The sequence below is a fragment of the Apodemus sylvaticus genome, chromosome 19 (assembly GCF_947179515.1).
Source record: "Apodemus sylvaticus chromosome 19, mApoSyl1.1, whole genome shotgun sequence".
In the NCBI taxonomy this organism is placed as follows: Eukaryota; Metazoa; Chordata; class Mammalia; order Rodentia; family Muridae; genus Apodemus; species Apodemus sylvaticus.
Genome location: NC_067490.1, coordinates 11,299,818 through 11,315,146, shown reverse-complemented (window position 1 = coordinate 11,315,146; position 15,329 = coordinate 11,299,818). Strand labels below are relative to the sequence as shown.

Here is a 15,329-nt window from a genome sequence, read left to right as displayed (position 1 = left end):
TCACAAAAACATGCAAGACCAAATGGGGGAACTCTACCTTCCAGTAACTCCTCGAAATCATCCACAAAAAACTCCTTCAGAGGAGGGCGCTTGGGCCTCTTCAGGGTGTTCAGTAGCTGCTGGATTTTGGAGGACACTCTGCTGTTCACAGGCACACCTGCCCAGGGGAGAGCAGAGAAGGGCTGTGTCATGCCATGGTCACTGGAGCACGTGACCGCGTGTGAGGTGTGATGACCAGCTGCCCAGTGGAGTCGACCTACAGATCCAGATCCAGGTCCTCAGTCATTTTGGACTGTGCCGACCCATCTGGCAAGCATTTACTGGATATCTTTCAGGAAACAGGATGTGCCTTGAGGTAACGTTCACAAAGCAATCCCGAAATCCTGTGGGGAGGAGGGTAACTCCACTGTCCTTTCAGAGCACATGTCAAACTCATTGCATGGTCTTATTGGAATATAATCTATGGATACTCGAGAGATGGTTCAATGGTTAGGAACTGGCTGCTCTTCCAGAGAACCTGGGTTCAAATGCCAGCATATATGGCAACTTAAAACCACATATAATTCTAGGAGGACCCAATGGCCTCTTCTAGCTGCTGTGGGCACGGCGTATACATGGTACACAGACATTACATGCAACAACCAACATACATAAAAATTATAGAAAGCAGTAAAATCTCAAAAGTTATTTTTAAACAAGAATGTAAGGTACTTTTCCTGCTATTCTGCAGAGGACACATATGTCTGAGAGCAGCAGACACCGGAGCCAGTGGTGGGAACTCGATACTTCTGTCAGGCAGACACCCACACAACAGCGACACCAATGATGTCTACTGTGGCAGAAATTCTTCCTTAATGTGAAATTTATGCCAACATGCAATGAATTCAATGCAATTAATTTATAGTATTTTAGTTCAGTGTAACCTAGGCATGGTGACACATGCCTTTAATTCCAGCTCTTGGGAGGCAGAGGCAGGTAGATCTCTATGAATTTGAGGTCATCCTGGTCTTCAGAGGGACAGCCTTGGCTACACAGGGAGACTCTATCTTAGAAGGAAAGGAGGAAAGAAGAGAAGAAAGGAGAAAAAGAAGAAATTTTTTTCAGTTTAATTTTATGTTTAGAAAAAGTAAATTCTTAGGGTTGAAGAGGTGGCTCCACGGTTAGGAGCACTGGCTGCCCTTCCAGGATTCAGGGGTGAGTCCCAGTGACCACACGGCAGCTCACAAGCAGCTGGGATTCCAGTCCGAGGGGATCTGATGCCCTCTTCTAACCTCTGTGGACACAAGGCACACATATGGAGTGTGTGTGTGTGTGTGTGTGTGTGTGTGTGTCTCCATATATATATGGAGAAAGGGGGGTCAAATCACCAGACCCATTCTACTCCCTCTGACACCTTCCCTATTCCTCCTTCACTGCTGTTTCCTCTTGATTTCGTATGCTTTTTTTAATTTAACTCACTGAGTCCAGTATGAATACAGATATAGGGCCATTAGGGAGCATGGATAATCTCTCAGGGACTGAGGAAAGTGACCCTTCTTCCCACACAGGCCATCAGTTGTTTCTCAGCTAGGAGTGGGACGCCTCGACACCCTCACCAATGCCCTACGACTCTGGCTCCATCTTGCTCCTCCTCTTAAAAGATGACCCTTTGCATTGCTTTCTGGTTGTCCTTCCTGTGTCCGTCTACGCAGGAGTGCAGACGCAGCCGTGACTTGGCATCTTCTTTCTTACACAGTTGTGGACGGCTGCAGACATCCTCTGACTCTGCTTCTCCATTTAGTACTAGTTGGGAAAGCACTTCAACAGGGTGTGCGAGGATCCTTCTCCTTCAGTCTGACAAGTGCACAGTCCTCTACAATGTGAACCATGACCTCTCCTGAGCCAGCTTGTGAGGCTTCAATAGTTTTATATAGTTTCTAGTACAATTAAAGCCAGTGCTGCAATGCATGGCGGTGCACACATCCTTGGTTTTACAGGAATAGGCTAGGAAAAAAATTCCCTAAATTGATTTATCTGCTGGGTTCGTTTCTTCCCCTGCTGTTGTGACAAAATACCCTGACGAAACCAATTCACGGGGAATGGATATATTCTGGGACAGTTTAACAGGATACTTCCCACTTTAGTGAGGAAGACCTAACAGCGAGAGCTTCAGACAACCGGCTTCATTGTAGCCACAGTTTGGAAGCAGCGAGTGAGAGGGGCACACCCTCCTTGCTTTCTCCTTCCTATGCAATCAGGACCCCAGCTCATGAAACAGTGCTGCCCGCGTACTAGGTACACCATCCCCGGCTCAGCTAACCTAATCTAGACCATCCCTACCCAGCATGCTCGGAGGCAGCTTTAGATTTTCATGAAATTCGATCTTTCTTTCTTTCCCCCTATGTCTTTGGTGTCACATCCAAGACAATGCAATGTAATAAAGTTGATTCCCCAATGTTTCCTTTTGATGGTTTTATATTATTAGGCCTTTGGTCTATTTAATTTTTCTATGTAGTGTTAGAAAAGGGCTAAGATCAGTGTTTTGTATGTGGATATCTCAGTTTCCAAGCACTGTTGGCTGAAGACTGTCTTTTTCCTATTGAATGATCTTAGCACCCTTGTTAAAAACCATGGGCTGGCAGGAGGGCTCAGTGGGAAAAGGAGCTTGCCACCAAGCCCGACAGCCTGAGTCCAGTGCTCAGAACTCACACAGTTGAAGGTTCTTCTAACATAACTGAGTTCACATGATACACATGCCAACACATGTACCATGGTTATGTGCAAGCACATGTGTGTACACACTCATACATAGTAAATAGATAAAATGTGATTTCAAAACACATGTGATCATACACATGAGGGCTGATTTGTGAGTTTTCTGTTCTGTTCTGGGGGTGTGGAGAGCTGTCTCCATGCCAGGCCTACCCGCTCTGATTGCTCCTGCCCTAAGATCAGTCTTAGAAACAGGAGCGTCCTCAGCCTCGTTCTTCACTTTTAAGATTATTATGACCATGAATTTTTAGGGTAAGTTTATATTATGACCATTTAAGGTTCCATGAATTTTTGTGGCAAGTTTATTTCTGAAAAAAAAAATCCCTGAGATTTTCACAGGGATTGTATGGTGACCTTATAGACTGCTTTGAGTCATTTTAATGTAAGTGATCTTCCTGTGATGGCTGTGTGCCTTGTGAAGTCACTATTGCTTCTCTATCTGTGTGAACACGCTCATCCTTTGGTTCTGCACATTGTGAGATCATATCATCTATAGAAAGATTTACTTTTTCCTTCCTAATTAGGACACCTCATGTTTGTTTTCCCTTTGCTTAACTTTTCTGGCAAGGGCTCCTCTTGGTTGTTCCCTGAAGCATAGCTGCAGCCGGCACTCGTGCTTGGCCCCGCCCCCTCTTGATCCACTCAGCAGGATACTATGAAATCACCTTTCCAAGGGCTAGCCTTCAGCCGGCATCTCTCTGTTGTTGGACTTTCGTGTGGGCTCGGTGGTATGTTTAGCATTTCTTTCCTCCTACTTTAGGTTTAGTTTGTTCTTTTTCTACTTAAGGAAACTCTTAGAATACTGGGCTCAGCCATTTGTAATTTCTAATATTATTATTTGAAGCTCTAAATTTCCTCACTTCGTTCTCTGAGTCTGCACCAACCTTGAAGGGATCTGAGGTGTGGTACCCAGCTCACCCTGAATATAGGAACTTTCCACAGCAGCCTAATGCCCTTCTCCTGTCTCCTAGATAGCTCCAATCACTCTTCTACATGAGGTTTTTCTGCAGTAACACTCACTGCACACTGCTCCCTGTTGATCTGCACAGAAGAATCAGAAATGACGTGCTTGGCTGGAGAACGGGAATCCACAAAGGCCACGCTAGATATTACAGTGAGGCCCATACTCTGTGGTTTCAGAAGAGAGAGGGGCGACTTTCTTTTTTTTCAATTCACTTCTTTTTTTTTAAATTTATTTTCTATATTCTTTGTTTACATTCTAAAAGCTTTCCCCTTTCCCAGTCCCCCCCATATGTCCCATAAGTCCTCTTCTCTCCATCCATTCTCCTATCTCTCCCCCTCCCTTTTCTCTGTCCTGGTACTCCCCTACAATGCTGGAGGGGCGACTTTCTTACCATCGGCTGTCTCCAGCACGTTCCTGCCGTGCCCTCGAGGAATGCCTCCCACGGAGGCCATCTGGGGACGCTCAGACGGTGAGTGCTCCACAAGCCCAGTGGTGACATCTGGTGGGGCAGAGTGCAGATCTGGTTTTTGAGGAAACAAACCCAAAGAACAGTGATTAAATCAACAGGCATCAAGTTTCTACTCAGACCCGTCAGTCTGAGGCAGCTCTAAGCAGGGCAGAGGTGGCTCAACTCAACCCCTCAGATGACACAGTCCTGGGACCACCAAGTGTATCAGAAGTGCACAGGAGACTTGCCTCTTACCAACTCTGCCTGATGAGACCATAGTTGGAAACTTTCCCTCAAGAGGACAAAAACTAATTTGAAATAAAATGCTAATAAATGCTATTGGTTACATTATGAAAAACAAAGAGCCTTCTAACTTCCCTCAAAGTAGGCTGGATGTTATGATGACATCATCTTTGTAGGCCTAAGAATAAAGCACAGCGAGTAGAGGCTGGTGAGACGGCGGGGCAGTGAGCAGCACTGGCTGCCCTTGCCCAGTTCGGATCCCAGCACCCACATGGCAGCCCACAATGGCCTGTAGCTCGTGTCAGAGGATCCAACGCCCTCTTCTGGCCTCCTTAGACGCTGCAAGCTCATGGCGACATATGCAGGCAAAATCATCATAAGCATAAAACAAAGACAAATCTTTTTTTTAAGAAAATACAGTCAGGCATTAAACATGCCTTTAATGCCAGTACCTCAGGAGACAAGGAAGGGCAGACAGATCTCTGTAAGTTCAAGGCAAGCATGGTCTACATATCGAGTTCCAGGGCAGCCAGAGTTACATGGTGAGACCCTGTGTCTGGAAATTATTTTTAAATTAAATACAAAAACTAAAAGTGCCCCATATGCTAGTTAAAACATTTCTACAATGAGCCAGACGCACCATAAGTAATGCACACCTGTAAGTCTAACTGTTTGGGAAACAGAGACAGAAGGGTCACAAGTTCAAGGCCAGTCTGTATAGTTACAACACACCCCATCTCAAATGAACAAAATATTTTCTATATTAAGGGACCACAGTCAACAATTGATTAATATATAATCAATTAATTCTATATTTAAGACAGATTGCATGAGATACAACTTAATTTATTAAATTATTCCTTTCATTTTTTTCAACATTTTTTCATTAATTTTTATGAAACGGGATTTTGATCTGTTCCAAATACTGACTATAATTTGCTACTGAATTTTCATTACTGTGCTTCCAAACATAACAAAAAGAACAATGATTGTAAAGGAATTTATGAAATTTATAATAATAATTTATGATGATGAAAACTTATGTACTACAAAGTATTTAATAGCTACATAAAACTAAACTTTATAAAACCATCACTATAAACATTGCTTTTGAAAATAGATGTTTTATCTTTGTCAAAATGTTTAATGTATTTTATTTCTTCAATCCAAAAACTGAAACTAATACATAAAACATACCTTTACCTAAAAAGTTACACTTCAAATTTTTTACTTAATATATTGTTCTTCCTATATTTCTCCTTCATTCAGCTCAAGAGCTATATTAGAGAGAGAAGCTAAATGGCAGCTTTTTAATGAGGACAGGGAAGGTGGTTACGCACTGAGTGTCCCCTAGGCCAATGACAGGGGAACTCTATAATTCAGAAGTCAGAGTTGTATAAATCTGGGACATTACACACTTCACTAGTTAAGCACTCCTAACAGGAACTCTGAAACGCTCCAATGCGCTGCTCTAAATTTCAGACTTGAGATTAAGGAAGCTAAATCTGAATTTAGAAATCAAGTTAAGACAATGAGATGGCTCGGTGGATAAAACCACTTGCTGTGAACTCTGACCTCGGTTCAGTCCCTGGGACAATAGTAGGAGAGAACTGGCTTCCACATGCACACCGTGGCACACCCATGAATTCATGTGACAGAGAGAGAGAGAGAGAGAGAGAGAGAGAGAGAGAGAGAGAGAGAGAGAGAGAGAGAGAGAGAGAGAGAAGCCAGGTCTGCAGGAAAAGGCAATAGCCACCAAGCATGACGACCTGAGCTCGTTCTGCAGAACCAATGTGGTGGGAGGAGAGAACCAGCTCCCACGAGCTTCCCTCGGACTTCCACCCGTGTACCTCATGCACACATGCACACAAAAGAAATAACTTAAAATGTATTTAAAATTAAAAGAATAAATAGATACAATTTAGAAATCAAGCTAACTGCACTCCTCAGTCATCCAATAGTATGTGAAAACTACATTTGCGGTAACGTACTAGAAACAGTCAATGCTAGGCTGAGCTTGTCAGAAGAGAAAAGGACCCTCACAGCACATCTGCAGGACACAGGATGGACCACCCAGCAGCACAGGCAGCAAAGCTACCTTATAAATGCCTACAGCTGCATCCTCCTCAGAGAATGAACACAGACCAGCGTAAGTTCTTGCTAGGATATCCATAGCATAACCACCGGAGCCCTGACAGCTGTCTCACTGAACGCTGAGAACCAGGGCTAGTTTGGGATGCTAAACACGCCAACAAGGAGTAACAGCCTGGCAGTGACAAGCCCTTGACGGTGTGTGCTCTTGGGTCCTGCCGCCTTTGAAAGGGCCTCAGACGGCAGAGACAGGAAACTGAGCATTAGAGGGTAAGAGCATGCGCAGTGATTGTGACAGCCTGAGTTCAGATCCCAGGTCCCACGTAAGAAGCAGGGATGTGCGAGACGATAGTCGCAGCACTAACTGTTCAGTCCCGCTGCTGCCAGCCAGCCTAACTCCAGGATTAGAGGGGTCCTGTTTCAAGGGACAAGGGTAGACAGAGTAGGATAGTCTTGTCTAGTCTCCCCAAATACCTAGAGAGGTGTGTGTGTGTGTGTGTGTGTGTGTGTGTGTGTGTGTACACCTGTGTGTGCACTAAATAAACAAGTAAATGTAGAACAAAACCCAAACAAAAGTCTCCAGAGAAACAGGAAAGCCAAGTAATGGCTGCTTTCCTGCTCCAGACTGTCACGATTCCTTGAGGAAACGTAGACCACAGCCAACAGCCACGCAGGAAATGAGTGAGCCACAGACCCTGGAGGCAGCCACCTCCTCTTGTGGCCCCGCGGCTGCTCTGTGGGCAAGAAGCACGATGTGGCAGAGGAAGCCCGAGTCTCCCCGGGACACGCGCTGCTGTGGAAAACAGATGTTCAGCAGATTACAGGAACTGCACAGGGACTCGAGAAATAAAACTCAAAGAGCCGCACTGACAGGCTCCACAGAGGATGTGGAGATGAATCACAGGCTACCAGAAAAAGCGTGCCACTCACCCCTACTCCAGCCAGCACAGCAGACAGGAGGAGAACTCAAGAGATGGCCCCAGCATCCCACCGTGGCTTGCAGTCCTGATATACCACAAGCTCTCCCCACCCCAGGTCCAGCAGAGTGAGATGGAGAGGCAGCGACTGCTCTGGTACCAGCGCCCTCCCCACTAAGCAGTGAGATCTCAGGCAAGCTGTCCTCGTTCTTTTCTAAGGTCCTGGGACACAAATTGGTGGGTTTCACATACAGCTAATCACACAACAACTTACACGCTGGGTTTCAAATGGCTCAAGACGCCTTTCTAAGATTTCTGTCATGCAAGAGCTTCACGACTGAGAAGACTCCTGTATCTTTAGGAGTGGAACGGCATCTTGTTTTTAGGAAGACTATCTATAGGAAGACCGTCAGATGGAAGCTATAGCCTTGACTCCCCCCCCATATCAGGGCCTGTGCCCAAGGACAGCAGACAGCCCTCACAGTCACATATGCAAAGCCCCAAGAAAAACTGTGACCACACAGCCAGGCACAGGGTGGCCAGCACCATCTGGAAAATGGAAAGGGACCACACGACATCAAGAGATCAGCATGTTGCTGAGGCCTGGGACACGACACACCAGTCTAGAACTGCCAGGCCACAGGATTATAAAAGTGCTTCTGTCTCTAAAAGACACGTTCCAGATAAGAAAGAGTTGGACCTGGATGGGGACAAAAATTTAGCAACAGAGACATTTTGTTCCACCTAATCTGGGTGCCAAGCTATGAGTGTGAACCCATTGTGATCAAATGTGATTATTAAAAGCTCAAAGCCAGTTGATATCTCAGGCAGAAAAGGAACCATGTGACATCTGGCTCATGGCCTCAGGCACTGGACAGTGGCCCTCTGTCACACACAATACTGACCCTTCCCAGTGGGCGGGGCTGGGCAGCTGTTACTGACCTATGTGGGCGTGGGCCGTGAGGCCCGCAAGCGCAGTGGAGGCACTGGGAGCAGCAGCAGGTCTCCCTCCCGGGTGGGATGAGGTGGAGGATGCAGAGGATGAGGTGGACGAGCCCTGAATGACCCTGTCGAGCCAGGGCTCGATGCCGGAATGGCTCTGGAGCAGAGCGGAGGTGAGTCGCCCAGGTCGCCGCAAAGAGCCCTCATCTTCTGAGGCAGATGACGTGTCTGTGGTTAAAATAACGGTGACAAGCGTGATGTAGGGATGGGTCAAGAGAGGCAAAGGATTGCCCATTTGTCTCCAGGCCTGAAGCACACACAGTTCTACTGCTCTGCATGCTAAGTGGGCACCTCGAGTCACTTCAGTCTACAAGCGTACATAAGAAGTCCTACTTCTGAGAAGTGATCCCAGGAGCCTCAAGGTCCCCAGAGAGGTCTTGGCCACTGGACATCACACACCAGGAACAGAAACAGCTTGTGTCCCCTATAGCTAAGAGGTCCCAACTGTGATGTGTTCTGTGAGTGTCCAGCACTCACTGCTGTCCATCCATACAGCCCGGCACCACATCCACATATCGGCATCCTATCGGTGCCCAGCCACAGCCCACACCTCGTGTCCTGGCCTGGGCATGAAAGCCGCAGCCCCGTGGTTGCTACGGGAGACCGCGTCCCTGTCTACATCTGTGTTCACAGGGAACACAGAAGTCACTCTGGAAAGAATTCTTTCCTCGGTATAATCGCTTTGGCTCATGAAGTTGTTTGTGATCTACAGTCCCATCAAGTCAGCCTGCCTGCTTTTTATTATGAGTCTACAGTTATTAAAACAGTCTTTACTGTTGGCTGGTACCTAGAGCTTTATTAGCAGACAGAAACAATAACGAGACAATAGTTTCTAAAGACTTCCCTCAACCGTAAGCTTTCCTTTCAAGGGAAGTAGCAGCCTACTGAAGCTACCAGGTCACCTTGCGAATCTTGGATGTTCCCATCTTCACTGTTTTAATAATTCCAAATTCCAAGTCAAAAGTGATTGTCAACTTTTTTTTTTAACTCAGTAACAAAAGGGGCAGCTGTGGAGATGCGTGGATGTGAAGCCACCAGAACCAAGCATTGCTCTGGTTTAGCGGGCTGTTAGAAAGAAACCTCATCTACATATATGTTCATTTCTAGTGGTAACATCATCAGTAATAAAATTAGCATTTTAAATGGCCTGGGTGGAGACGGGGCAGACTGGGAATGGGGTGAAGATGTAGAGGCACAACAGATCAAGGGCAAAATTAGAGTAATTTTGAAATTCAGTTCAAGAACTCTGCACATTGTCCTAAGTGCCTGGTTTTGGTTCATGTCCTTATTTAAAAAGTAAAATCCATACAAAAATCCCACTATGATACAAATGTCTACCCAGATAAAAGAAAATACCAAGGATACTATAGATTCGTAGGTAAGGACACACACATGTAAACACTTTCAATTTCTAAATTTCTCAAACCTGTACCGCAGGCTTTAAAGGATATTCCAATTCAATGGAAATAATTATTATACCACCAAGCCTATGACGTACTCATAAGAGCTCTTGCGGACACCATTTATCAATACCTGGAGGCGTATAGGTTTCCACGGAAGAGTGCACCAGGGCAGACCGTCTCTTTGAAGGCATGGGCATCTTCCTCTCTTTGTACTTGGCCAAAGCCGCTTGCACGGCCTCTGAGTGAACATCTGCAGAAGCAACAACAGCAGCAGTCGGTGTTTGCTCTACAGTGGTTACAGTCGGGCTTTATGTCTGTTTACCCTGAGCAGAAAAAAAATGCTCTGCCTGCCCACTTACCCCTATGCCTCCCTCAGACTCTCTCTAAAGATTACTTTGCTTGAGGATTCAGCTTTTGAACTTGAGAAATACTTCTAGCTACAAATTAAAAAAAAAAAAAAAGGCTAAGGACTCCCAGGGGGTCACTGGCCAGCCTAGCTAATCAGTAGGTCAGTCAGAGGGGTCACACAGAGCAAGCGAGCGAGCGAGCAAGCAAGCAAAGCAAAACAAGTTGACACATTGTGAAAACAGTGGCCTGGGAATTAGTGCGAGCATCTCAAGTGCCTCGGTAGGTTCCCACTGAGGATGTTTCAACGTCCAAGGAACACGTAAATCAATTTATCTATTATTAAAAAAAAAAAAGTACATTGTGATTAAGGAAGACATCCAACGCCAGGCAGTGGTAGTGCACACCTGTAATCCCAGCACTCTGGGAGGCAGAGGCAGGAGGATTTCTGAGTTCAAGACCAGCCTGGTCAACAGAGTGAGTTCCAGGACAGCCACGGCTACACAGAGAAACCCTGTCTCGAAAAAACCAAAATCCAAAAAACGGAAAAAAAAAAAAAAAAAAAAAGACAACATCCAATATCCATGCCAGGCCTCCACATACATAAAAAGGCATACATACATACATACACACACATGAACACACACACACACACACACACACACGCATGGTCAGTAGGTAGACTGCTTGTACACCACATATGAAGCCCTAGCTTCCAACCCCAGTGTCACATAAAGCAGGCATTTTGGCACATGACCAGGCAGTTAATCCCCAAGACGGAAACGAGAGGATCGGAAGTTAAAGGCCATATTCCACTACATAATAAGTTCCAGGCCAGCTTGAGCTACGTGAGATTGAGAACTTGTCTCAAAATAAGGGTAGAGGGTAAGGGTGTGGGGTGGACAGACAGATCAGCAAGTAAAGGAATTTATGACCACCAAGCCTGACTGATCCCTAGACCCTACAAAGTAGAAGAAAAACCTACAAGCTGTCTCTGACCTCCACATGTGAACCATGGCCTACACACCATGCACCCACATACATAAACACACACATACACACACTCCCCCCCCCCACATACACACAGCAAAACTGTTTTTAAAAGTAAACCAAAATCAAAGTAAATTTAAATATTATTTAAATATTTACAAAAAGCACTACCAAAAAGTGGAAAATTTTAATTAACAGAAAATTTAAATTATACTAGTCATACAGCTGCTCCCGTGTCCACGGATATCCCTGAGTTTTTCCCAGAATTCCTGGTGGAGACGTGGGTGCAAACTGTCCTGGTGGCAAGAGGAGGAAGGAGGGCTCTCTAGTGGCCTAGTCAGGGCTTGCACTGCAAGCATAAGGATCTAGAACACATTTTAAAAATATCTAGGAACGCTTATAATCCCAATGCTAGAGAGGCAGGAACAAAAAGACCCACGCTCACTCCCCAGCCAGGACAGCCTACTTGGCGAGTTCAAAGCTAAGAAAGAAAAAGGGGAAAAGATGGCGCATGCACATGCGTAAATGCACACACATGCACACATGCATATATAGATGTGCACACACACACAAACTTTTGCATGCAAGCAATATGTAAGAAAAGGAGGACATCAAAATAAACAATCTCGGCTGTGCCTAGTGGGGCACACCTTTAATCCCAGCACTGGGGAGGCAGAGGCAGGCAGATCTTTATGAGTTCGAAGTCAGCCTGGTCTACAACTCAAGTTTCAGGACAGCCAGGAATACACAGAGAAGCCCTGTCTTGAAAAACAAACAACAGCAAACAAAAACCTATCTGAAGACTCTGCTTTCTTGAACAATACAATGATATCAAGTAAAAAGTAACTACTTTGGTAGAGATTCTAGCAAAGAAAATCCAGCCAGAAGCCTTAGTGGTCAGAACACGAGTGTCCTGCCTGCTGCTGCCCTCCTGCTCCTGCACTGCCAGAGCTACGAACCTACCTGACCGGAAGCGCTCATCCCTTGAGTTGGTAGGCCGAGACTTCTGTGGTTTAGCTGTAGCTGCCGTCAGCAAGGGCCCAGGAATTCTATTCTCTGTCTGCAGACCTGGGTCTACTCCTGGAACACAGTTTTAGACCTTGGGTAAATGATTTGCTCTTCCCATTATAAAAAGCCCCATTTAAAACAGTGTGCATTTCTCTTCTTGGCCTTACGGAGGAGCATGCTGCATTACTCCCAGTAGGGCTCTTAAAGCACAAGGAGCCTCTGGCTTGGGATTTCGTGCTATGGACATGGGTCAGAGCCATGTCCACATCCAGACGACCCTCTCTCCATATCACGAAACCTGGGCTAGCTGCTGGTTCATAATCGTAGCGACAGCTACAGCGTGAGATGTCCTTGGCGACATGGCAGGCACATCAGTTTAAGTCTCCTGTGTCAGCCACCACAGCTCTTCAAGAGCTGGTTGCCGCATGCATTTAGGCTGCTCCTTAAATCTAAAATGGCCTGCGCTGCTTGACACTATTCCAGTCCACGGTGTCGTCAAACTCTAAGTGACAAACAGCCCGCCAGCCATTCCTCGGTGGCCCTTAATTACAGGGGAGAATGGAGAGGCAGAGAACAAAACACCAAGGATAATAGTGAACAACTTCAGAGCAGGGAGTGCTCAGAGGCCAGCAACCTGGTGGAGTCAGCACACCCTGTGGGCCCTGTCTTCAAACTGGGGACCAACAGAGCATGTCACCTGCTCTCCACTCATCCTTCTACAGAACAGTGAGAAATAGCAGGGTACAGACACCACCGTCACTAATCAAAGATTCTGGTCTCATTTCACTCCTGATCTGCTAGCACCTTCGGCTAAGACTCAATAAGTAAGCTTGATGTCCTTAGCTTTGTTTGAAAACGCCTTGTAAGACCAGCCGCCAGACATTCCAATCTCACTGGCTCCTCCTGCCCTAACCATGTCCCCAGAACAAGCAGAGTCCGTCCTGACATCCCCGGTCCGTGTCCCCCACAGGAACACAGCACTGTCTGGCATCTAAGGCTGGACACACAAGACAACACATCTCACTCTCCTTGGTCCAACTTAGCCTGTGGAGTCCAGTGTGCTAATCCTGGCACCAAAAAAGCCTTGTGGGAAAACAGGAAACAGAGGCGGATGAGACCCCGCCCCCAGCCCAGAAACCAATGAGGGGACCCTCACAAGCCACCAGCTCAGACTCAGTCACTCGACTCTTGCTGTATTCACAAGTGCTTCTCTCTGGGTTGCTGCAAGCTGCCCTGCAATAAGGCTGTGATGTTGTCTAGCATGGCTGATTATAGAGCGCCTGAGAACGAGAAAGGCTACTCCAGAAACTCTTCTAGATCTGGGCACACACACACACTCACTCACTTACACACACACACACACACACACACACACACATGCACGTGCGCGCACACACACACACATTCGTACATGCACATGTACATATACAGATCTACGACAATACTGAATGTGGCCCTACTGGGCTAAAGAACTACTTCAAAGTTTCATTGAAGAACATTTGGTGTCAGGCACTAAAGATTAGGAAGTGCTACATTGCACAGGGATGTAGAGACATATTCTGAAGTGTGGGTGCCTTTATCCTTTAGACTGATCCAACAAAGACAACAAAAACTGACCTGAAATTACTGCATAGAGGGAAAGACACTTTGTTTGTTTGGAGACAGTGTCTCACTGTGTATCCCTAGCTAGTCTGGAATTTGCTATGTTGACCACACTGGTTTGAACTCACAGAACTCACAAAGATCCACCTGCCTCTGCCTCCTAAGGAGTAGGACTAAAAGCATTATTTACCACACCAGATTTAAGTTTGTTTTAAATTAGGGATATGAGGCATGGCATGCATGCGTGTGTGTATGCTTGCGTGTCTGTGGTTGTAAGCTTAGGTAGTGTATGTGTATATGTTTGTGTGTTTGTCATTGTAAGCTTAGGTAGTGTGTGTGTGTGTGTGTGTGTGTGTGTGTGTGTGTGCATGCATGCATGTGCATGTGCGTGTGCATGTGTGTGTGTATGTTTGCGTGTCTGTGATCGTGAGTTTAGGTAGTGTGGTGTATGTATGTTTCTGTGTCTGTGGTCGTGAGCCTAATTAGGTAGTGTCTGTGTGTGTGTGTATGTGAGTGTATGTGTGTGTAGGTATCTGTATGTGTGTATGGAGTTGTAAGCTTAGGTACCCACGGAGGCCAGAAGTCGGCATCGGATCTCCCTGGAGCTAGAGTTAGAGGCGGTTGTGAACTCCCTGACGTGGGTTCTGGAAACTGAACTCGGACCCTGGGCAACAGCAGGACATGCTCTTACTTGCTGAGCCATCTCTCCAGCCCAAGAAGATACACTCCTAATTGCAGCAGGAATCAGGAGGTAGCTTTCCAGGAAGGCTGCAGTGACTCACACACGTACAAGCAATGGCTGTCAAGAAGTGCAGCCTCACACATGCCTCAGCGGGGGTTTAGAGACAGCTCGAGGATTCTTCTCACCTAAGAGAACAGTTGGCTTTAATTCGCATTTCCATATCTTCTAGGAAAGTTTAACATGATTTAGTGTTTATTACCCACTTGCACTTCCTGTTCTTTGAATATCTCCCACCTAAGCAATTTATATTTTTTTCATATTTAGGGGTATTGGATATTTCTCCTAAATATAGTTTATGACCCCAATAGAGATAATGCATTTTTCTTGCTAAATGTATTAGCATTTGACAATGTATTTTTATTTTAAATGAATGTTTTCTATTTCAAAACAGAAGTACTGAGAGATAAAAGCCACTAATGATCACATATTTTCGAAAGTTACAATCACAATAAAACTGAACTCCTTGCTAACTCCAACGACTACATAAGCAGCCCCCCAAGTACACAGTGATGTCCCTGAACACAGAGATCTTCCCTTTCCACCATTTACCATTTTGTTTCCCATCTTGTGCTATCAACTGTAACCAGAAGAACTGTGGTGAGAGGAGAAGCCGGCACCTTTATCCCTCTGCCAGGAAAGGGGATGGCTAAGATACGTGGCTGTTCTGGAGAATGGTTGTTAGTGAGTGTTGGGGAAAAATAGGCTCTACAGTTTCCTTCAATCCCAATTTTACTGTGTCTTTTATTGTCTGTTTGGCTGTCCTGGAACTTGCTATATAGACCCCACTGGCCTCGAGCTCAGAGACGCTCCTGGATGCTGGGGT

The 15,329-nt window shown here is 45.9% G+C and overlaps 1 protein-coding gene across 2 annotated transcripts in view; it reads right to left on the bottom strand.

Annotated features, from left to right (window-relative positions):
- Positions 1-15,329, bottom strand: part of Dip2a (disco interacting protein 2 homolog A) — a 78,760-nt gene that overhangs the window by 41,757 nt on the left and 21,674 nt on the right. The window contains exons 3-7 of one of the 2 annotated variants that reach the window (XM_052163580.1): positions 12,118-12,234; positions 9,950-10,069; positions 8,357-8,584; positions 4,107-4,235; positions 38-157 (exon numbers count right to left, since the gene is read on the bottom strand). In XM_052163580.1, the coding sequence (XP_052019540.1) occupies positions 38-157; positions 4,107-4,235; positions 8,357-8,584; positions 9,950-10,069; positions 12,118-12,234 (714 nt within the window). The remainder of the gene's footprint in view (positions 1-37; positions 158-4,106; positions 4,236-8,356; positions 8,585-9,949; positions 10,070-12,117; positions 12,235-15,329) is intronic. The other variant, XM_052163581.1, reaches the window with a different exon arrangement.